The sequence below is a fragment of the Carlito syrichta genome, unplaced genomic scaffold, assembly GCF_000164805.1.
Source record: "Carlito syrichta isolate Samal-C Ts95f unplaced genomic scaffold, Tarsius_syrichta-2.0.1 Scaffold130654, whole genome shotgun sequence".
In the NCBI taxonomy this organism is placed as follows: Eukaryota; Metazoa; Chordata; class Mammalia; order Primates; family Tarsiidae; genus Carlito; species Carlito syrichta.
In genome coordinates this window covers 134,873-159,335 of record NW_007074750.1, presented here as the reverse complement: position 1 = coordinate 159,335, position 24,463 = coordinate 134,873, and the positions used below count along the sequence as shown (strand labels likewise).

Here is a 24,463-nt window from a genome sequence, read left to right as displayed (position 1 = left end):
ACCCGCAGAGCCACTATCATCTGTGCCCTTCCCCAGTCAATGCCCCCTCATGTCAGAGGTAGTCAGTACACATTCTAATGTTTATCACCTTCGACTAGTTTCACCTGTCCCCTTTTGAAGAGACAGTGTCTTACTCTATTGCTCAGGCTGGAGTACAGTGGTGTGAGCATAGCTCACTGCAACCTCAGCTCACTGCAACCTCAAACTCCTGGGCTCTGACCTTCTGTCTCACCTCCTGAGTAGCTGGGACTACAGGCACGTGCCACTATGCCTGGTTAACTTATTTTCTTTATAAAGATGGGGTCTCGCTATTCTGGCAGGCTGGTCTCCAACTCCTGGCCTCAAGCAATCATCTCACCTTGACCTCCCAAACTGTTGGGATTACAGGCATGAGCCACTGTGTCCCACCTGGTTTCACCTGTTCTCACACTTCATGTTAATGGAGCCACATAGTATGTATTCTTTTGGGTTTGGTTTCTATCTCTGACCATAATGCTGTGAGAATCAACTGAGTTGTTGCATGTAGTAGTTCACTCTTCTTTCTTGCTGTGTAGTATTCCATTATATGAATATACTAACATTTGTTTATCCATTTTTCTGTTGATGGACATTTGGGTTTCCTGTTTGGGGCTACTAGGAATAATCTAGCAAGCAAGTTCTTATACATACATCCAGGTGGACCTATGGCATTACTTCTTTTGGGTCTAAATCTAGGAGTTGGACTGCTGGGTCATAGAGTAAGTATATATGGAGCTTTAGAAGATACTACAAAACAGTTTCCCAAAATCATTTTACCATCCCACACTCTACCAGTGATAGAAAGAATGGCAGCTGCTCTACATCTTAGCCAATACTTGGTACTGTCAGATTTAAATTTAAACATTCTGGGGGGCGTATAGTTGCCGCTCAATGAGGTTTTCACTTTTACATCCTTAGTGAGTAATGACATCGAGCTCCTTTGCATACGCTGAATGGTCACTTAGATAGGCTCTTTTGTGAAGTGCCTGTTTATCTGTAAATTCACTGCAAAACAGACGATGGGATTTGGTGATATACCATGAATATAAACTAGTCCTTTAAAACAAACGCACCACCTTGTGCAGAGTAAACACGAGTCCTGCTCTATGGCACCCAGTCCTGGGCACATTGAGGATGGAGACTGGAGACACCAGGGACAATGATAAAAAACCCTGAGAACCTCAGAACAGCTGACCAGAGAGCTCATCTCACCGAACCATTTCCCAGATAAGGCCCAGCATCGAGAAGTCTCTTGCCTACAAACACTTCTAGAGGTGGGCCCAGAGCTGGAACGGAGGCGTCCTAACTTCCAGGTCAAACCTTCTGCATAGTGTTCTTTGGGATGGAGAACTTCGCTTCTTGTTATATAAGAGCTGCATGAAAAATACTTGAAGTGACTATTTCCAACAGGATGGGGCTAGCTGGTCTCTAAGCACCAGTGAGGGTGGCCTCTACCAGCCATGGCTTCAGCTGAGCCAGCATGGACACAGTCGGTGGTCTTCTCTTAACCAAGGACAAAGTTCTGTAATACAAGGGAGAGCGTGAAAGGCCTTGGATCCATAAAATGAGACAGCATTGCAGCCCTGCAGACTTGCTACCATGTAAATATTTAGTAAATGACACAGCTGGGATATAACTCTACAATCTAATCAAGGTAAATTACAAAGTTGCCAATCTCTTGCTTATCACAGGACAGCTGGTGGGATGAAAGAATTTTAAACTAAATGCCTTTTATGGCAGAGGAGAAGCCCAGGAAACACATAGGAAGATAAAGCTAAGGTGAAGGAGAGAAACAAATGGAATTGAACAATCTGTTATGCTTGAGCTTCTGGCACAGGGTTGAAGGATGTTATTGCTCAGATGAGCGCGCCAGATGTGGTTACACCCTCGTCTAGCTCTGACTCTGCTGCTGATTGGTTGTGTGGTCTAAACTGCTGTCTTTTCTCTCCAGGCCTCAGTTTCCTGCCAGTTTTAGGAGAGGCTGGGAGCCTAGCTCTGATCGTGGAAGAGTTTAGGCTGTGATTTCTGGACCTCTCCTCTTGTCTTGCTATTTGCCATATGGACTCCTGAATCCATTTCTACTTGAGTTGTACCGAAATTTGGAAGAGTAAATAATTTATCATATGCTATTAGAAAAGATATGTTTATGCAAATGCCATTTAGTGAAAAAATGTTTATAGACTCAGAGAATTTTTAAAAAGCAGAGACTGGAAGAGCTAAATTCCAAAATCCTAAACTTGTCTGTCTGATGTGTTTTCTGCTGAGGACTCACTGGGAAATCTCAAGGCACAACAAGGTTCTTCTTGGGAGGAATCAGTTTTCCCAGACAGAGGAAGCCACACCATCAAAAGGATGAAACAAGGCCATTGGGTGCACAAGAGCCCAAAGAACATCCAAGGTTATATGTGGCTGAACTCACAGCAACAGTCTCAGTGGTAATCACTGCAGGGCCAGATCTCTAAGCAATCACACCCCCCCACGCCCAGATGGAACTGCTCCATACGCAAGCATGCATCACAATACCAGAACCACCACACCATTGTGGAATACCTGAGCCGACTTGTTTCAATGACATTACTCTGAAAACACGGATTACTTTCATAGTCTTCTCACTGTCTGGATCTTAAATTATATTCAGTAGCAGAGTCTTCAGAGTTATATCAAGTGATATCAAATATACCAGCATTCCTTGTAATAGTAGCTATTCTTTGTCAAAATTTATAAGGATTGCGTGTCCAGACAGTATTGAACCATACAGCAAGCTCACAAGATTAAAAACCAGGTATGACACAAATCTTCAATTTGTTCCAAAGTATTTGCAAAATGTTCTATCTGTATAACTATATTCAGGCACACAGAAATAAATTTTGAATGTTACACTGCTCATACAAAAACACACATTAGAATACAGCTCCGTGGCAGCAAATGCGTTAGCTTCTGAGTATCCCACATACCTCAATTATGGGACCAGGGAACTGAGACTAGAGCCAACTGGAGTGCAGTGGAATGCTCTCTTTCCTTGCTTCCCACCCATTCTTCAGCTTTCCTGAAACTGCCTTCCACAAGGACAGTAGTGACCTCTTTAATCCTAAAGCTAATGGATGCTTCTTAAGTTCCCCTCCAACATGACTTTCTGGGCAGCAACAACATCTATGGCCCTAGAGACATCCCTCTCTCCTGGTTTCCCTGCCCTTGCCACAGCAACATTTCTGTCAAATATTTCTATTGCTCAGTTTCCTCCTTAACGAGTTGAGTTCTTCAGGGTTACAACTGATAAACTTTCTCTTAGCCTCCCAATTCCCATAGGCAAACTTATCTACTTCCATGACTTCAATTACTGTCATTTTAAAATCTGTATCTTCTAGCCCAGGCTTTTCTACTGAGTTCCGGAGCCAAAGCTCTAGCTGCCTAATGACACTTCTACTTGTAACTCTCACAAGTACTTCAAACAGAAAATATTTAGAGTTGAGCCTGGCATCCTTCAACTTCATTCCAAGCTCTGCCAATGGTCATATGTTCCTACCACAGTGATATAACTTATAAAAAAAAGTTGTCTCTCTACTAAGTATTTCATCATCTACATAAAATCTGGCAGGATTTCAGAAATGTGTAGACATTTTTGAAATGTAAATCTCTCACATAATCCTAAGTTGTGTTTTGGAGTCAGAGTTTTACTCTGTCACTCAGGCTGGAGTGCAGTGGGATGATCACGGCTACTGTAGCTGTGATTGTTGCACTGCATCAAAATTGAGGAGCTCAAAATGACACCAAAATTGAGGAGTTCAAAAACTGTTTTGAGCAGTGGAAAAACCATCTCGATAGATATAGTGTATCAAATGGAGAGTACTTTGAAGATGACAGAAGTTTAAACATGTAAGAATAAATATATATTTTTAATAAGTAAATTCTGGGGTTTTTGGGTCCCCCCTTTGCAAATCTAGAAAATGCTTCCTTATGTTCACTCAATATGTCCTAGAACTGTTCTCAGCGGTGTGCTTTGGAAACAACCAAAATACCATCAACAGTATAAATAACAGCAGGTGTGTTCATAAAATGAAGTGCTATAGAACTCAATGGACATTGATCCTTGCACAGGTAAAGTCGGGGCCTCACTCTGGTCCTCACTTCGCCTGGTTTGAGAGGTACCCTCACCCACATCTTTAAAATAAAAAAAAAAAAGAAATCAATGGAGAGGAAAGAACTACTACTACACGTACCACAACTAAGTTTACAAACGTAATGCTAAGCAAAGGAAGTTAGGTGCAAAGAGACACATATTGTATGATGCCATGTATTCACAGTTCAAAAATAGGACAAATTAAACTAGGCTGTAAGGAGTCCCAGATGTGGGACTGGGGAAGGGGAAAGGAGATACAGTGATCAGGGGTCAAGGGTGCAACTGGGATGCTGAAAGCATTCTACTTCTTGATCTTGGTGGTAGTTTCTTGGGTGTATTCAATTTGTGGTAACTCATGAAAGTATCCACTTTGGATTTATGCTGTCTTTACGTCTATTATACTTCAATAATAATGTATATTTCAAAAGAAAAATCCCACAGTCCTACTGTGCAACAAAGGTAATCATCCCTAACCTATTCCTCCCCTCCTGGAGCCACTTAGTTCTTTAAGCTTTCTTCCAATATTTCATATATTTTTAAGTAACGAGCTTAGACTGAAGTTTCTTTTTAAAAAAAATTAGCTTCTTGGTTTTTAATCTGAAATATGTATGAACTTCCTATTACAATAACATTTGTTTTTTAGGTAACTTTTTGTTTTTATTGCAGTTAACAATGATGCCACCTATCCCTCCTTTAAGGAGTCTCCTGCCTTCAGTTCCCTGGTATCATCAATGCTCAGTACCCCCATCCCCTCCAGGGTTTTTCAGCACAAATCAGCTTGCTTCTGGCTGGCTTCCTAAGCCCTCAGGTTTCAGTTCACTGGGCTCTTATCAGTTATCTGCATCTGTCTCCTTCTAGCTTCAAAAATTTCACTGACATTTCATTGCCATCTCTTATTCTCTTTGACCTTTTTTTATTCCTTTGTTCTGGTGGGATTTCAGGGGTCAGATATAATCCTAGAAATCTATAATTACCATTACTTTATAGTCTAATGGTGCAATTCCAAGTGGTTTGGGGCAATCCTATTTTATTGACTTTGTATGGTTGTATTTGGCCCAGTCATAAGCATTTGGAAAGTGCTCGAAAATTATATGGTCAACTGCAGGAGGAAACAAAGCCAGGTGTCTTGGCAAATGAACGGACTCCCTCCCACAGCCCCCAGGTGGCCTAAATCTGCCCCACGGCATCACAAGGGTCGAGTCTCACCTGTGTAGTGCTCGTTTCCTTGAGCAGCACAGGTCAGCAGCTGAGCCATGGAGGAGCCTACTGCTTTAGATGTGCTTCCCAGGTCCTGAGCACATTTTTCCAGCTATAAGAATATTTGAAGAAGAAGAGGACTTTTTAGAAGAAAAGAAACATCCATGAAGGTCTTAGCACAATTTAGAAAAATAACGCAAATCAAATCTTGAGCCTGGCTCTTTCCCACCTGATGCACCACTGGTTGCTAAGAAGCAGCGGGGTGATAGGGAGAAGGAGCCTAAGCTTTAGGGCAGAGAAATCTGGGTGCAAATCCCTGCCCTCTCCCCCACAATTACTAGTGTGAGATTGGATAAGTCACTGAACCTCTCTAAGCCTCAGTTTCCTGAGGAGATCCTAATACCTAGTTCAGAAGGTCTTCAGAGAATGACTATAAAGTACCAGCAAATGGTAGCTATTAGTATTATGCCTTTAGAAGCAAATTTACAAAGTGCAACAAATCCTTAGCAGGAATTAATTATGCCTTGGCAGAAGTAGGCAGACATCCAGCTGTACCACCTTCCTGGCATGCAGGACCATTAGCATGGTTCAATTTGATTATTATACTTTGAGGAGTTTCAATGGCAAAGAAATGCAATCGAAAGACAGGGTTGGAGTGGTAAACGAGATGATGACAATGGGCACCGTGCTTGCTTCCCATGAATAGCATGGCATCTTGCTTTTGTGAATAGCATGGCATCTTGCTTTGTAAACTGAATAAAAATTCAGAGAACAAACTTGGTCAAGGCCTAGGGTAGGGATAATTATTTGATTACTAGATGAGGAAAACATTTTGGAAGAGAATTTCTAAGAGCACCATGAGAGTGCAAAAGGCATCAGAAAACAAATGCTTTTTTTTTTTTTTTCGAGTTGGAGTCTCACTGTGTCGCCTAGGCTGGAGTGTGGTAGCACGCTCATGGCTATCCCAGCATTGACTTGCTGGGCTCAGGTGATCTTTCTGTTTCAGCCTTCCAAGTAGCTGAAACTACAGGCTTGTGCTACCATACCCAGTTAATTTTTTGATTTATTGTAGAGATGAGGTCTTGCCAAGTTGCCCAGGCTGGCCTCAAACCCATGGGCTCAGGCAATCCTCTTACCTCGGCCTCCCAAAGTGCTGGGATTACAGGCTTGAGCCACCGTGCCTGGCCAATAAATGCATTTTTAACCTTGCAACAAGGTTCCCAAGAGAGGCGGTGCCTTCAAATAAAAAACAAAGCTCAGCCCAATAGAGTCAACAATGTTAGGACACAGAACACATGTTTTTTAGGCAATTTATTTAAACACTACATGGCATTTCTTGCACTCTAACTGACCAGTTGTTCTGTGTAAAGGTGCATGTCCTGCCAGACTCTTGGGCTCCCTGGAGTACAAAAATTTGCAAAGAGACAACTTTGCAAAGATGCTGGCCTGGGAGCCAGTCCCAACTCTGTCTTTAGCTGAGTGATCCTAGTGAAGTGATGTAACCTCTCTAAGCCTATTTCTTCACCTCTACAATTGAGGGTAACTTAATTTAATAATTTTTTCCTGAGTGCTTCCTGTGTACCAGGCACTATTCTATGGTATATTTGATGCTCCTGAAACCCATTTACATCCTAAAAATCTCTAGTTCATTCAACAAGTAGCAGTGGTTAAGAGCAGAAGTTCTCAAGAGCACAGGTTACAGAGTGCTGCAGATCTGGGTTCAAACCTTGGTTCTGCCACTTACTGGCAGATAACACTGTACAGAAGAGTGACAACCTCTGTGCTTCTGCTTTTACAGCTGTAAACGAGGTTAGGAAAACTCACTCCTTAAGGTTACTAGCGGGATAAACTAGACTGTGTATGTACAGCGCTTAACAGGTGCTTAGTAAATGGTATTTCATCAGCAACGGTCAGTATTGTGGGGAGCAAGGATATACAAATGAGAAAGGCTGGTAAAATGTTAGCCAAGAAAACCCTGACATAAACTTCAGGAGGTATCACGATAGGATCAGTTGAGCTCTCTGGTGCCATTCTTCCTTTTGCAGTTGTGGCTTGATGTATGAAAGTGCTTTGCCGTTGTTCATGGTATTAAGCAAATGCTTTTTTAAAAAAATGACTGTACTCATACCTAATCCTGACTTGAACCCCACATGTCTATAATAAGTAAAAAAAATAATTAAAAATTTAAAAATAACTGTTGATAGTCTTTTCTGTGTTTAGCATTATAACCGCATTGCCACCCATTTCATAGATAAAACACTTGAGACTAGGAGGAGATAACAAACTTATCCACAGCTGCTTGATGGTGCAGCAGGGTTTAGAACCCAGCTCTGCAGTAGTCCAACCCGAGTTCATCCTTTTCCGTAAAGGCCACCAGGTTAGAAACTTCTAAGCATGCCTCAGTATTTAGCAAACATCATCATGACAAGCTATTTAGCACCATTGTAACAGAAGGCAGATCCACACCCCAGTGGCTCTAGTGGCTCACCGTCTCCCCTGGAAGTGGCTTCAGCTGGCTTTCCACGGCAGCCATCTTGGCATCCTGCAGCTCATTCTTCAGTGCCTGCACAGCGTTCAGAGCCGAATCGATCTCCATAGGACCACAAGCTTCATGGGCCTGTCGAGAGAGTTGGGGACACGTGTAAACAGTCTGCTTGGGAAAAGCATCCCCCGAACTTCATGACATGTAAAATGCCTTTCTACACATCCAACGAATCTCCAAATCTAGCAGGAGGAGGCCAGGGAAACAAGTATTTTTCCCAAGAGAACAAAATCATCCTCAGTTAGAACCTTAGTCTTAAGTTCCCAATGTAATCAATTATGCATGTCTCATGATTAGGTATACTTAAAGTCCTCTTGAAGCTATTTTTTATTTGGAATACACTTGGCTCTTGGGCTTAGTGGACCCTTTATTCACTGTGGCTGGGTTCTAGGGATAGGACAGTGCTCTCCAGTCATATATGTATAAACAGAGGCTTGCCAAGTGTGGGGCAAATGAACAAACCAATGCAGGACTCTGGAGCAAGTCTATAGCAACCTAATGAATTCTCCTTATAAACTTCTAGACCATAAATCATTATCTTTTTATGCTGAGGATTATAATTTTGTCTTAATAATTTGTTTTAAGAAAACTAAGTTCATTCTCTTTTAGAACATGGGTCATCTAGAACATTTAGAACCTTAGTCTCCAAATGTTTTGATTGCATGCCCCCATACACACATGTAAACAAATTTTATACACATGCAATGATGGGCCAGTATACTAAATACTGGTAAATCTTCATTCCTTTCTTTTTTTAGTCAGTAGTAACAACAGTAGCAGTAAATACTAATTCATTCATTTCTATATGCTGGTATTACTTGGTAAGGAAACTGAGCCACACAGGTTAACTAACTTGCCTAAATCACAAAATTAGTCACTGGCAGGGCCAGAATTTGAATGTCAACAGTCTGGTTCCAGAGATTGCACTCTTTTTGGAGTTGGAGTCTCATTCTGTCACCCTGGTTGGAGTGCTGTGGCACACTCACAGATACCCCAGCATCAACCCACTGGGCTCCAGCAACCCTTCCACCTTAGCCTTCCAAGTAGCCAGAACTACAGGTACACACTACTATGCCTGGCTAATTTTTAAATTTATTGTAGAGGTGAGATCATGCCAAGTTGCCCAGGCAATCCCAGAGCCTGCATTCCTAATCCTTACACTATATATTTTTAAAACGTGAAAGCTCTCACAATGGCTTTCTACACCTGGTGGGCAGTTGTGCTTGAGCCCACCTGGGCATCACTGCTCCCAAGCAGCCGTTTGACCTTGGTGTGTGCCTCAGATGCGGCAAGGAGTCTCTACTAAATGTAGAGGTTCAGGCCCCACCGCCAGAAATTCTGACTTGGAGACTCAGAAGTGAGGCCCAGGGACTCGCGTTCTCATAGGCTCCCCAGGTGACTACGGGGCAGATGGTACCAGGACTTTTCTTTCAGAAACACAGCTCAACGTGCTTTTCTTTTCATTTTTTTTGAGTTGGAGTCTCACTCTGTCATCCAGGCTGGAGTGCAGTGGCACGCTCCTGGCCACTGCACCCTTGACCTGCTGGGCTCTGGTGATCCTTCCACCTCAGCCTTCCGAGTAGCTGGAACTACAGGCGTGCACTACCATACCTGATTAATTTTTGATTTATTGTAGAGATGAGTTATCACCAAGTTGCCCGGGCGGGTCTCGAACCTGCAGGCTCAGGCAATCCACTCGCCTTGGTCTCCCAAAGTGCTGGTATTACAGGCTGAGCCACCGAGCCTGGCCTCAACATGCTCTTCTAAAGTTCTGGACATTTTTCTTTGGCAATGTGATGTGCTGCTCATATTAAGAATTCAAGTCTGCTTCTACCTTTTTCCCATATGAATTTATGCTACTTTTTCTATAAAGGGATCACTACAATGAGGAAAAATTGAATTCGTGCAAGAACTTCACACTAATATCACATCAAACAGAGTAGTAATGAGGGTCTTTGGTAATTAATACATTCCAGAGACAGAAGTTCACTTAGTTCCTAATTCTGTTAAGGTTGAGCACCTTATTAAAGTGAATGCTTAGACAGGCTTGGTGGCTCAGCCTGTAACCCCACGCCTTTGGGAGGCTGAGGTGAGTGGATTGCCTGAGCCCGTGGGTTCGAGACCCGCCTGGGCAGCGAGACCTCATCTCTACAATAAATCAAAAAAATCAGCCGAGCATGGTAGCGCATGCCTGTAATTCCGGCTACTCAGAAGGCTGAGGCGGAAGGATTGCTGGAGTCCAGCAGGTTGAGGCTGCGGTGGCTGGGAGCGGCCACTGCACTCCAGTCTGGGAGACCGCGTGAGACTCCAACTCAAAAAAAAAAAAAAAAAGTGAATGCTTTCATGTATGATGTGAACACTTTTCAGGGCAAAAAATATAACAACAATGATTTCCTAAAATAAATTTTTCTGCCTAAGTAGTTTGTTATTAACTTCACAAGATGATACTTGGAAGATACATCACTTATGTTGGCCTATAATTTACCTGGCACTGAGACACTGATGATGACTAATCTCCCCTAAGACTGCAAAAAACAGACCAATGCGCTTGTCTCAGGATATGAGAGAAGGAGGAGAAAGCATACAATGTAAAATAGCTTTAAAAAAGTCATCGGAAACTGAAAGGTGATAACTAAGTCTGGAGACTGTGGCTTCCTGCAGTAAAAGCCAACCCACAGGGGCATCTTGAATAGCCACGCCAGTGGGATGGACAGCTCTGCCAAGAAATAGGTCCAGCAGTGTCCAGCCCTAACCAGCGCCCACGCCCCCCAGCTCCATTCCTGATGAGCCAACTGCCATGACAAGATTCCACTTGCCTTCTGTGAGGCTGTGCGTAGCTCCGCCAAGCTTGTGGCCAGGTTCTTGGCGCACTGACTCAGTTGCATGGCTGCGGCCTGGTCACTCACGGTGGGCACTGCAGCTTTGGCAGAGGACACCATCTTGCTTCCAGGCTGCAGAGAGAGGAGAAGAAGGGAGTAAAGAGGGCTCCTGGGCAGCAGGAGGCAGAGAGGAGACACCCAGACAGCAGGGAGGAGAGTCCCAGACAGCAATGCTTCCAAAACAATCACAACTTAGTTTGCCCTAAGAAAAGGAATATTAAACAACGAGTCCCCACTAACCCCAAGCTGCCACCCAAATCAGATACTCTAAGGCAGTTCATTCTGGGAATGTTTTGTGTGTGTATGAGAGAGAAAGAGACAGATGGGAGAGCAGAGGAGTCAAAATTAGGAGAGTGGCTTGAAATTCTCATCTAAAATGGGTTTCTTTGTGTTTCTTGGAATGGCTCTTTACTGTATCAGATAGCCCCAATAGACTATTTAGAAAAATGAAGGTAGATAATAAAATGACCTCACATCTCTCAAACCAAAATAATTTCACTATGCATGGATGTCTGTGTGTATGTGCATATTATTTTCAAAAACAAGATCATATTATTTACTCTATTTTGCAATCTCGTTTCATATATTCTACCTTTTTAATAGCTATGTAGTATTCCATTGCAAATATCTGCTACCACTTCTTAATTCCCTATCATTGGGCATGTTTCCATTTTCTACTGCAATCAATGTAGATAAACACCTTTGTAGGTAACTCTTTGCATGCATGCATGTATTTTTTTGAATAATTTTTTAAAAAGTGGAATTTCTGAATCAAAGAAAAATGGTAACAAATTTAAGTGTCAGATCATAAATACTAAGGACAAAAGTTAATATTTTATTATTTTATTTATTTATTTTTTGAGTTGGAGTCTCATTCTGTCACCCAGGCTGCAGTGCAGTGGCACACTCATGGTCATCCCAGCATCGACCAACTGTGCTCAGGTGATCCATCCACCTCAGTCTTCCAAGTAGCTGGAACTACAGGCACATGCTACCACACCCGGCTAAAAAAGTTAATATTTTTAATGCTTAAAGAATTAATAAATATGTATAAGCAAAACCAGCATGCGTGGACAAAAAGCATGGATAGAGATAGTCACATCAAAAAATAAGTGATGCATATGAAAGATGTCAAACTGTGAAAATCAAAGACATGCAAAATCAAACAAAAAAAAACCTTGCAGAGCACATTGGCAAAAATTTATGTTTTCTTAAAGGCTTAATTCCCCATCTCATAAAAGACATATTAAAAAGCATGCTCCGTATACAGCTAAGTTGTAAATTTAGAATTGTTCAACCTTCTGGAAGGGCAATTTCACAACATGCTTGAGGAAAGTTTAAAATGAACAAACTTCTTGATCTATCAATTGCATTTATATTTATGTTTAACCTTGTCTTTTTCTTGTACAAATCTGAGTGTCTACAACAGCAAGGTGAAAAGAACAAAATAAAAAGAAAAAACAAGGCAGGAACAGAATGGAACCAGAAACACGTCTATACTGCTCCATCATAATGTCCTACAATCCAGTTCAGGTGGGGACAACACCCACAAGTGAATCGAAGCTCTCTATTCATCTACATGAAAAGAGGAATACTTTGTCCACATCATAATTTGCAGTGTCTCAAAGGTAAAAATAAGTTGCTTGCAATTCTATTTCTAGGACTTTACCCTGAGGAAATCATTCAAGAAGGGAGCAAAAAACTTTGTGTGCGCAAATCTTGATCATATCACAGGTTACTCATGATGGCAAAAAATTACAATGAACATCCAAGGATGGGCGAATGAATGCAGAATATGGCCAAATGCTATTCAAAATAATAAATGCTCATAATATGTTATATGTAAATCACACAGGGTCTATATACAGTAAATCCCAATTTAAAATAATAAATATACACATACATGCATTAACTTTGTGTGTGTATGTACGAGAGGAGACCCAAGAAAAACAGAATGTTCAAAATTATGTATTTGTTCTTAAATTGTTTAAGCTTCAGCCACCTTTAAAGTACTTACTCTTCGTTTGATCAATATACCTATTGAGATGTGTTTTCCACTGCTCAATAACAGTTTTTGAACTTGTCAATTTTGATGCCTTTTAGTGCTTTTGCCGTTTTTGTTTCACCTCTTCCACATTGGCAAAACGTTTCCTTTTGAGGACTGCTTTCATCCAGGGAAACAACACAAAGTCGCTCGGGGCAAGACTGGGTGAAGAGGGAGGGTGGGGCACAGGGACCATGCCATTTTTGGTCACCAACTGCTGAACACTCAGCGCGGTGTGGGCAGGTGCCCTCGTAAATCACCCACTGTGAAATGGACAAACACGTTGAAAGAATCTCCACACAAAAAACTCACTGAAGCCAAATGCAGCCTCTCACAACAACACTAGCTGGTTCACAGATGCAGATGGGTTCCTAGAACACTTACCTTGTAGAGGAAGCCTGTATTACAAGGGGCCTGCCCTCCAAAAAGCTAATTTTGGTGTTTTTTGGTTTTTTTTTTTTTGGCTTCCCTCAGATGTAGTTAAAACTTGAGAAAATACATTAAGATGCTCATTTTATTTCTGCCTATTGGAGTTAAAGCACTGGAAAATGAACCACACAGAAATATCACTGAGTCTTACAACTACTGGCTGACTAGAAAATGATGAGGACTGGAACTGTCTATCTATCTTATCAACTGCTTATCGGATCCAAGTAGAGAGAAAGTGCTGAGAAAATAGAGATTTAAATATACGAGGCAAGAAAAGGTGTTCTCCTACAACTTAATATTTCCACATAGTCAATTTCCCTTAAAATGAATCTATCCCTCACCCCTAAAAAGACTGACAGTACTGACTAGCTATATAATTGCCACAAAACCGATCACATCTTTGGAGAAGATGAGCTTACCGCTTCCTTTTTACCAGTCTGCGAACACATGAGGTCTGACAATGAGGCTCGCGAACCATCTTAGAAAAAGTGCTGTGTACCTCATGGTTGAATCATTATGGTCACCTTCGAAGTCCTCCCCTTGGGAAGCTATGCACCATTGCCAGTGCCTAGTCCACCCATCAAAGCAAGTTTGGAACTCTTTTTCTGGAATGGCCATCAGGGCTGTCGTCGTTACTTGCTGAGGCCTGACAATTAAGTTCGAGCACTTATGTCGGCAGCACTGCACAAACAACTATATTGGAATACCCTCCCTACTCGCCTGATATGGCCCCCAATGACTTTTTCCTTAACCTGAAGATAAAGGAAACATTGAAAGGAAGACATGTGATGACATTCAGGACATTCAGGGTAACACGACAACGGCTCTGATGTCCACTCTAGAAAAAGGGTTCCAAAACTGCTTTGACGGATTGGCCTAGGCACTGGCATCGGTGCATAGTTTCACAAGGGGAGGACTTCGAAGGTGACTGTAGTGATATTCGGCAATGAGTTATGGAGCATTTTTTCTAGGATGAGTTCACGAACATAATTGTTGGACTTCATAGCATTAGGCTCTCTGGAAACCAGGAAATCTAAAGCAATGCTTAGTCCTAGGCTGCATCATAACTTGCAACTTCTTGCATGTTTTCTCTCTTAGGAGAGAAATAAAAACAATACTCCTGAGAACAGGCCATGTGCCTTCTCCCCAAGGCAAATTCCTTGCAATTGAGCATTTCACATTGCCAAGCTGAACCCACCTCTTCTGAAACTGGGAATGTAAAGAGGCGGCCTTCAAGGCCTGCCTATTGCAAGACTTAGCTAAGGTTACGGAATTCGTTAATTCCTCTCCTTTAAGGGTAGCCCCTGTCCAGCAGGGGGCTGTGAGTATGCTCAAGGTGACCATGTCTGGGTTACCTGGAGGAAGTTCTGGCTGGAGATGATGAGAGCCAGCTGGGCACTGAGATCTTCTGCTTGAGCCTGGCTCCCTCTCACTCCCTGGACCAGCTGAGGGATGTGGTCAGCCACTGCCTGCAGATGGAAAGGAAATAAAAACTGAGTGCAGCTGGAAGGGTAGAACGAACCAAAGAGGTTAGAAAGTGACGGGTGATGTGCCTTTTGGACATGCCATGCACTTCCAGGGGATGCCAGTCCCAGGCCTGGGACTGGCACAGCACACTGAGCCAGCCAGGTCCCGACCAACATGGAATCTCATTTGCTGGGTGCCTTTCGCTACATACACACTACCCTGTGGTCCTGAAGATCTCAGTGCATTCCTCAGAGGATGATCCTCTATAATGAGGTTTTGAAAGGATTTCTTTAGTTGCAACTCACATCCTCTTGGCCAGTGGGGCTGCAAATTTAGAATCAAAGGACCTACACAATCCACAGATGGAAAAACTGAAGTCCCATGATCCCATGATCAGAAGAAGATGAGAGAAATACTCGGCTCTCAGTATCTGTCAGTGTTCTGGTCTCTCTCTTTTCAGGCACACACTCTGCACATGGTGTCCTGTTGTCATGGTCCTTTTTTCTCTAAGGAGTACTTCTTATTTCTCAGACTGGAAAACCAAAGCCAGGGTAGAGGAGAGAGGGCAGCATTCCGCAAGGCAGGATGCTGTGAAGTGACGTCTCCTCTGGTGCCTCCTCAGGAGACGAGCCCTTTTCCTTTCTGTGATCTGTCTGCATTTCCCATCTGTGCCCACATGCCATCTGACTAACCAGACTCTCAGAGGTCACAGCACTGCAACTATCACTGCTGATAAAGGCACCTAGTACATATTGGCCAAGTGACACTTTTTTTTTTTTCCAGGAAGGGTTAAAAAAGTCTTTCCAGGGAATTCTCCTCAGGTCCCTTCCAGCACTGGTGGTTCCAGGAATCTGGTCCACTCTCCCCTCTTCATCTCAATCCTCTCATTTCCTGGCAGTGACACTCCAAGACTTAGTATCTTCAGCTTCTTTGCAAAGGAAAGGTAGGAGGGCTCACCATCCTGCGGCATCTCCCAGACACAAGTAGGCCTTGCTCCCTGAGGAGGGGGAATGCCATGTAGCCAGCCAGCCCTGCTGGCAGCTGAGCTAAGGCCCCAATGGGAAACAAATTCCCCCAGGGCAGGAGCCTCACTCTCAGCAAGACCTCTCCTCCATCCACACAGGACCCAAGGACACTGGGCCCAGGAACCTCCTGTATTGCAGAGACTTTTTCTTTTTTTTTTGAGTTGGAGTCTCACTCTGCCACCCAAGCTGGGGTGCAGTGGCACGCTCACAGCTACTTCAGCCTTGACCTGCTGGGCTCAGGCCATCCTTCCACCTCAGCCTTCCAGAGGCTTTTTCTAGAGAGCACACTCGGCCTTCAACAGCGGGGTTGACCTTGGAGAACACGGAATCAGGAACAGAGGGCTCCAGGTGGCTTTCCCTCAGAAGTAAAGTCGTTTCTGAAGTAGAAGCAGCAAAACCCCTTACGTGTGAATCATTATTTTACAGAGGAGATTGGAAGAAGGAGAGAGGGCAGTTAGCCCTCGGACCTTAAGCACAGGCAGACATGCCTTGCACCCAGGTCCCACGGTGAACAGCAAACACTATTCAGGACATGCCAGTCGTGCCGCTCACATGTGGGCAGTGGCTCCATGGCTGGATTTTGTGTCTGCCGCCATTCCGAGGCGTCCTGGGAGAGGCAACTCCCTGGGTCCTCAGGGAAGGCAGCAAGGATCTTTACCATGCCCTTTGTAGTAAGCCAGCCTCAGCCTAGCATCCAGGTTCAGGTGTCAGAAGAACAGAGACAATGGGCAACCACAGAAAGCACCAAAGTGCAATGTCACAGAGGACAAACAGGATGAAACAGATCCTTGAGGTGGAATTAGTAGAAAGTAGGAAATCAACCCTACTACAGTGAGCAAAGGTTGAATGCAAGGCCCGCCTCTCAAAGAGAGATGCTCTGGAAATTCAACGCTCCATTACTTTTTACGGAGCCCTAAAATGGCCTTACCATTGATCCTCTTGGATTCAGTCTCTCAAAAAGAAAAAGATGTAGACACAGCTGGGGAAAAAAAATTCTCCTCCCAACACAGGCCATCCACTTAATGGACAAAAACCAGACGTGTGTACGTACACCTGGAACATGGGAGCCAGAAGAAACTGGATTAGGGGCCTGGGTAATGTGTTTTAACTGAATTACCAGGGCACGTGGCATTCTAACGCTATCAGGGCCATCTGCAGCAGACCTGGCTCACGGTGCACCAGAACCTCACCTTGCAGCTCTGAACCAGCTGCTGCTGGGCTGCGGGGTTCTTGTTGGAAACGGCTGCGTTCTGAGAGGCGGCGATGGTCTGTGTGGCCGCTGCTGCGGCCTGCTTGGCTGCAACCTACAGAGGAGAGTGACCCAGGTGAGTCAGGATTTGCATGTGCAAACAGACACCCATGCATGTTCTACATGTCACTGCCACCATGGGGCTCACATAGGTTTGCTGCACGAGAGGAACTCCAAGAACAGACTCTGCCTTTTCAAACCATGGACAATCCGAACCTCAAGACAATCTGCTAGATTTCTAGGGCTGACATTCCCTGGGGCAAGTGATAACGACAGGAATGCTTGGAAGCTTAGGTCCTGATGTTTATTTCTTTCTCAAAAAGGCTAGGGACAATTCCAAGACTCTGATGACACTGATACGCGGCACCAAGACTAAGTGTTTTAGAATAAGAGGCACAGACTGTTGGGTGTCAAGCATGAACTCGGTGCCCATGAATGGCCTCTAACAATGCTCAGTAATTTTGGCCCCGAAATGCAAACACTGTCCCACTGGGGCACTTCATCATGTTTGCCTCCTCTTCTCTTTCAAGAACAACAAAGTTCATCTTCTTCCAGAACCCGGCAGATGTACATGGAAGGATTCTCATTAGATAAGCAGGTTCTTGGCTTCCAACTCCTCCCCATTCAAATGCTAACACAAGCGTCTCCTGTGCATACATATAAGAGAATTCTTTTCTTACATAGTTTGTGCCTATTACTATTTTCAACTTTTTTTCAGAACAAATATTCCAAAGAATGACAAAAATACTACTTCGTACTCCCTTCCACACCTCCCCACCCAAGTTTGCTCTCCATTTCCTATCTTCCAGAGACAATAATTCCTATGGGAAGTCCTGAAAACATCCTCCAACAAAATATCAACATTTTCAGCGAAAGTCCTTTCTGAATGTGTACATCCCTTATTAATGCTAGAAAAAAAAAAATCTTGGTTCCTTCTGAAAAAATAGTATACATTCTGTTCCTAAGCATTAAACTCAAGAAGGAAGCTATTTTTCCAACTGTGTCAATGCCTTTAAAGTACCTAAACCATCAATGCTGTTAACCTTGATTATGCTTTCTTTATGAGATTACACTTTAATTTATGCTTTCTTTTTCTTGCAGTTATTTTTTCCCCCAAATAACTCTTTGTAACCTCAAATGAGCATCCCAGAAAGCCAGTTTCCTTCCTGACCTCCAGTCGGTTGACGATTTTTTTCTTAATGGCGTTCTGGGCAGCGGCATTGGTTGCTACTCGGAGGCCTTCTGCAGCTTCTCTCAGCCTTTGCTGCTGGTCCTCATTTTCTGGATTGGCTGCGGCCCCCTGAAAAGGGGAAAATGAAGATTTCAAGTGATCCAGGGGCACAGTCACTGAATTCATGCTTTCAAAACTACTTTTTCTTGGGAATAGAAAGCATTTGGAAGGACTGCCAAATGCTGCAAGCGATAACTTTATGATGAAGATGCTTCATTTTGTAACAAAAATGTCTACCAGGGGATGTTTCAAAACGGCATGGCTAAACAGTTAGAAATCCAAGGTAATAATTAAATACTTGACATCACAGCCTTAGTTGTCCATACAAATTAACTTGCAGTCAGAAACCCACGGTTTAAAAGATATTAAGCTAAATCTCCCCTCCCCCAGTCTCTCTCATGGAGAATTTTATTTTCATTGGCACAACAGACACAGTAATGATACATGTCTTCACATCGTTGCAGAAATGATCTCACCAGCAAATGTGAAGGGCAAAAAGTCCAGTATAAACTCATAGGTGGGAGTGGAAGGAGGCGGGGAGAGGTGTGGGAATGCCATTCAAAAGGACAGTAAGGAAATGTTAAAGAAAGACCACGCCTAGAAATCACATTCCTGGAAAGCTGGAGTAGGAAAGTACAGCTGAGTACAGGTGGTACCCAACTGCACTGAATTAATGAGAGAATCTGATGCCTGAACCTGGAATGAGAAGAAGAAGGTATCATGCACAGACTGCCACCATACTTTTCTTCCAGTCCCACAGTCTTTCTACTGTGTTGTTTTAGTTGAAACGTGTCTTAGAAATAAGCCGGGCTCAGTGGCTCAGCCTGTAATCCTGTGCCTTTGGGAGGCTGAGGTGAGTGGATTGCCTGAGCCCGCGGGTTCGAGTCCCGCCTGGGCAACTTGGCGAGACCCATCTCTAGAATAAATTAAAAAATCAGCCGGGCGTGGTAGCGCGCGACTGTAGTTCCAGCTACTCGGAAGGCTGAGGCGGAAGATCGCTGGAGCCCAGCAGGTCGAGGCTGCGGTGGCTGGGAGCGGCCACTGCACTCCAGCCTGGGTGACAGAGTGAGACTCCAACTCAAAAAAAAAAAGAAAAAAACAAACAAACAAACAAAAAGAAATCTAAATAGACTTTCTACAGATGGGTGGAATTCTGAAGTAAGGAGAGACAGTCAATGTAGGGGAGGATATAATAATTCAACACAGGCTTAAGGTGCATCCAGCCTTCCTCTCCCAGCAGCAATCAACATGTCTCTCATAGGCTTGGGTATTCTGTAAAATGTACTTGATGTATACAGATCAACGAGCTCCTATGAACACTTTAAGTCATGTCAATTTATCAAAAATCAATTTTCTGAACAGCTAGATATTCCAAATGGCCAATTTGCCAAATTTACTAAATTACAAGGACCTGCTTTTTTTTTTTTTTAACTATTTGTAAAAGGTTATATAGCAATTTATCCTGGATGGAGTAGTTTTAACATCTGTGCCAGAATTGCTTTGGCAGTCTGCTTGAATAGAATCTCTTATTATTTCAAACATTAACTCTTATAGCCTTGATTTTGTATTTCTAATGATTAAAACCTTTATTTCTGTATGTCCCATGTCAAAGGATCCTTTGGGTTACTTTTGCATTCTTTGTCAAGTTTGTGAGTCTCTCTATTTTTTCTGGCCATTAGGTATGTTTTAAGCCACTCTTTTATTTAGGCCTCAAGTTGTATATCAGCATTAATTCTATATTTTGAGCAACTGAAAAGCAAAATTTCTGCACTTCACATGGATATGGGTGCTGCAGATTCTAGCTCAGCAATGTCTTTTTTTAATGACAATGTGTCAGATATGGGCACAAGTAATCTTGGCCTGAAATCTCAGTTACTAGCTAGGAAAGACTTTTTCCACACAGTAAACATATTCTTCATAAGTCTAAGCATTGAACATTCTTTGCCTTTCAACAAGATTCAGCAAATTAAAATACTATGAAGACAAAATGATGACATCTAACTACAAATTAAAATAATTTACAGATACATGCAACACTCTCTCACTTAATAAAAATACCAAAAATCACTTAAATACTTAGAAAACACAAGTTTTTGGTAACCTGGTAAATTCAGTGAACTGGCCTGGTGAACAGTAACAGCAAGAGAAACAAATGTGCACAGCAGTTTGGCTCAGCCCTGTTATGCGACACTGGGCTTAATCTTTTTGAATATTAATTTTTTTTCCTATATAAGATAAGGAGTTGAGTAGCTTTTTCCCTACAGTTCTTTCCAGCCTAGCAAGTCACTTTCTGTGAACATGAGGGGTTTGCTTGAAATAGTTATGTGTAAACTTGGGGAGGGGGTGGGAACTAGCAAAACCTTTAAAAACATTAACTATTATACAAAACCCTAACACATGCTATATATATTATAAACTCTAATATATTTTTTAACCACCTAAATGAGGGTGGTTAAAGGCAGAACTTCTTGGCTGAAACAGGTATCAGGAGACAAAAGAAGGGAGTTCAGACCCCGCCCCTCCTTGGTCTCTCCTTCAACCTGGCCAACGAGGTATCTCTAAGAATTCCCAGTTCCTCAGGCAACACGATGGCAAGTTTAGCCAAGACAGGTCCTCTACATGGCTCACTGCATGTCAATACATTTTAAATGAAGTAATTCACATACAGGGTTGACAAACACTGCTACTCTGTCAAAGGCAAGGCGATAGGATAAGATGTGGCAATGCTTAATGAGTCTTCTATGCACAGAAATACATTAAAAATATTATCTTAGTAGCTAAAATTGAAAGCAATTTTTATTTTCTTTTGTTATATTTATCTGCATTTTCTATTAAATCCACAAGAAATGTGTGCTAGATGCATTAAAAAAAGACACACAGAAAACACACCATATCCATTTAAAACAGTTCTTACCTCTAATTCTGAGATATACATCAGAATATTCTGTGGAACTTAAACACACACATACACACATGCACACACACATACACACATGCACACACATGTATACAGGGTCCCACCAGTGACCTTGTAAATCTAAATTTTGGGGGGGGGTGAAACCAAGGCACGTGCATTTTGATATGTTTCACAGTATGCTGTGAAACAGGTCCCTGGTTAAGGATCACTAGCTTTTAGAAGTATTACGCTTTAGCATAGCTGTCAAAAAGTACAAGCTAGCTGGGCACAGTGGCTCATGCCTGTAATCCCAGCACTTTGGGAGATGGAGGTGAGAGGACTGCCTGAGGCCAGGGGTTCGAGACCAGCCTGGGCAACTTGGTGAGACCTTGTCTCCCAATAAATCAAAAAATTAGCTGGGCATGGTAGAGCATGTCTGTGGTTCCAGCTACTTGGAAGGCTGAGGCGGAAGGATCACCTGAGCACTGCAGGTCAAGGCTGCAGTGGCCGTGAGTATGCCACTGCTCTCCAGCCTGGGCAACAAAGTGTGACTCTGACTAAAAAAAAAAAAAAAAAAAAAGGCACAAAGCTAACCTATAGCTAACCTATAGCTAACGCTATACTTTTATCATATTTACAATTGCTACGGGGATTTGAAAAACGCTGAAGCAAGAAACACTACTATGCAAAATTTAGTTGAGGGTAAGATAACATAAGGCTTCAGGTTTAGGTGAATTTACTATTGAAAATCTTAAGTTTAAATTAATCACCACATTCAATGTAGCCAATAGTCATGACGCCCCTGAGTTTCATTCAGATGTTCTATGACTCTCTTTACCACTTGAACAGGGTTAGATGTCATATGCCACATTGATTTGAAACAAACAAAAAATGCACACGTGGCTATCCATCCTCCATCCTGAAGGTACCTTCCAAATCCTAACACTTAGCAGTGTTCACTTTTCAAACAAACAAACCCAGCGGAATACCTTTGCAGCTTCCACCATGCGAGCGGTAGAGTCGGCCAAGAGTTTTGCTGCCGCCAAGAGCTTCTTTGAATTCTCCATGTCGATTTCAGCTTCTGCATCTGACCTCATGGCGTTGACGAGGTCTGATGTGGCCTGGGCCAGGACCCGGGCCTGCCGCACCATTTCACCTGGAGGACAGGACGGAGGATGTGGTCTGTTTGTCTGTTTCCAAGGTTGGGTAAAACCTCAGAAGCCAGCACTGTTTCTACTTCTTGTTTCTACCTCTCTGGCAAGTGGGAGGAGAAAACAGAACCCCTAAGCAAGGTACTCGAATTAGACTCCCAACTGAAGATATTCCCTGTGGCTGCCAAAACAGGACTCCCCACACACATTCAAGTTCAACCACTGACCATGAGGGAGAAATATGACACAAGTAGCCAAAGAGAAGCACTGTATAAAGAGCAGGCAGGGAATACGATTAGGTGAATTAAGCCTTAGTGAGTACTTCTTTAGAGAACACTGTTTACCTTACTTTAAGAACTGCTTGCACAAAAGTGTCTAAAACAAACTCTTTGAGGAATAGGCAGAGAATAAAATTATTTTAAGATTTTGGACGAATTTGCATGCTACCTAACACCAGATGAGGGATGTAATGCAACCCATTCTATCTGCACCACTTGGCCCTGGTTAATGGAAGTTCTCAAATGCCAGATGTGCCTTGGCTGCAGTTCTCCCTGCCAATTCTCTCTTCGCTCCTTTTTTCTTTCTAGTACTGATATTGACCTTGTGTTATTGTTTGGTCTTATTGTGCCTGTGAGCTTACTGAAATCTATGTCAATTTCCTTCTGAAAGTGGGGGTGGGGGCATAATAAGCAACATTAAGTGTAAAACAAGCCAGGCCATAGTGGCTGACTCCCCTAATCCCAGCTATTCAAGGAGGCTGAGGCAGGAAAAACACTTGAGCCCAGGAGGTTGAGGCTGCAGTGAGCTATGATGGTGTCACTGCACTCCAGTCTGGGTGATAGAGAAAGATCCCATCTCTAAAAAGCAAAACAAAAACAACTCAACTGTAAGGGATTTCTTCCCCTCCCAAAGGTCATTTGAGAAGAATGCTGAAGTACTGTAACATTAAGGAGGAAGAAAAAAGCTCTTATAAAAATAAAAAATGACCTAAATTCAGTGTAGTATCCTGGACTGGATACTGGCACAGCAAAAGAACACAGGCTGAAAAACTGATGAAATCCAAAAGTCTTGAGTTAGTAACGTACCAATGTTAAATTTCCTAGTTTTGGCAAACGTGCTATGCTTTAGGGAAGATGTTAAAAATGGGAAAGGTATATGGGAACTCCGTGTTACCTCTGTTACCTCTGCCACTTTTTTGTAAATCTAAAAGTGTTTTAAAATAAAAGGATTATTTAAAAACAAACCAACAACAACAAAAAAAGAAAATACAAATGTGTAGAACATTCCTATCTTGCTAAATCATGTAAGAAGGATTTAGAAGAACACAAGGTAATTTCTAAAAAAGATTTTTTAAAAAAGAATTCTATATAAGGTATTCTTCTGGAGTCGCAAGGAAGTAAGAAAACAGACCTCTTACAAACTACTGGGAGGGTTGTAAATTGTGAGTCCTTTCTGGAGAGAAATTTTAGACATGTTTAAAATAAAAAATGAACATACCTACTGGCCCAGCAATTCCTTTGGTAGGATTTATTCTACATACATATTCCTAAAAGTAAACTTTTTTACAAGAATGCTTATTGTAGTATCATTTTTGTAAATGCAAAACAAACCCACAAAAAAACCTTAGTAACCATCTCAATAGCCATCAAAAGATAATTGGTTAAATTAAGATGCCTCCAAAAAACAGAATACTAGGCAGCCAATAAAAAGATTAATATATAGGTGGACACAGAGGAAGCCTCTAAGATATATATTGGGTGAAAAAGGTAGTAGATTCTGGGGATTTTGATGGCATAGTGGGCTGGATCTGGGGAAACTTACCTTTTAACAGACTGAAAAAAGTGTACTGCACACATTTTAAAGTTTACTATATATTCTGTATGATGTTGTGGCTGGGAGAGACTGCCCCTCTGGGGTCTAGTCAATTCTTAGAAACCGCAAAGGGCTCAGCAGAGAGCAAGTCTTTGATATGCAAACCAACCAACCCAGGGCTACCCCTGCTCTATCTGGCCCAGACGCCCAGAAGACACTACTCCTCTCTGCCTTGACCTTCCAAGGGCCAGGACCCAGGTAAGGAGCCATCACCTCTATAACCCAGAGTCTGCCGACATTATTTAAAGGAGCCAGTCCAAATTGTTTCCTCTGCTCTGTCTTGCACTTCCCAAGGAAACTCTAATAATGGCCAGGGCTGTCTAGGCCCACCCCTCACTCTCGTCTT

The 24,463-nt window shown here is 42.7% G+C and overlaps 1 protein-coding gene across 1 annotated transcript in view; it reads right to left on the bottom strand.

The window, feature by feature from the left end:
- The window catches only part of LOC103250582 (talin-2), a gene marked incomplete at its 3' end in the record, with an annotated part of 178,179 nt that overhangs the window by 28,410 nt on the left and 125,306 nt on the right, over window positions 1-24,463 (bottom strand). Inside the window, exons 20-26 of the mRNA XM_008049176.1 lie at window positions 22,084-22,250; window positions 18,139-18,267; window positions 16,909-17,022; window positions 14,582-14,695; window positions 10,691-10,825; window positions 7,821-7,949; window positions 5,342-5,444 (exon numbers count right to left, since the gene is read on the bottom strand). Of these exons, the coding sequence (XP_008047367.1) occupies window positions 5,342-5,444; window positions 7,821-7,949; window positions 10,691-10,825; window positions 14,582-14,695; window positions 16,909-17,022; window positions 18,139-18,267; window positions 22,084-22,250 (891 nt within the window). The remainder of the gene's footprint in view (window positions 1-5,341; window positions 5,445-7,820; window positions 7,950-10,690; window positions 10,826-14,581; window positions 14,696-16,908; window positions 17,023-18,138; window positions 18,268-22,083; window positions 22,251-24,463) is intronic.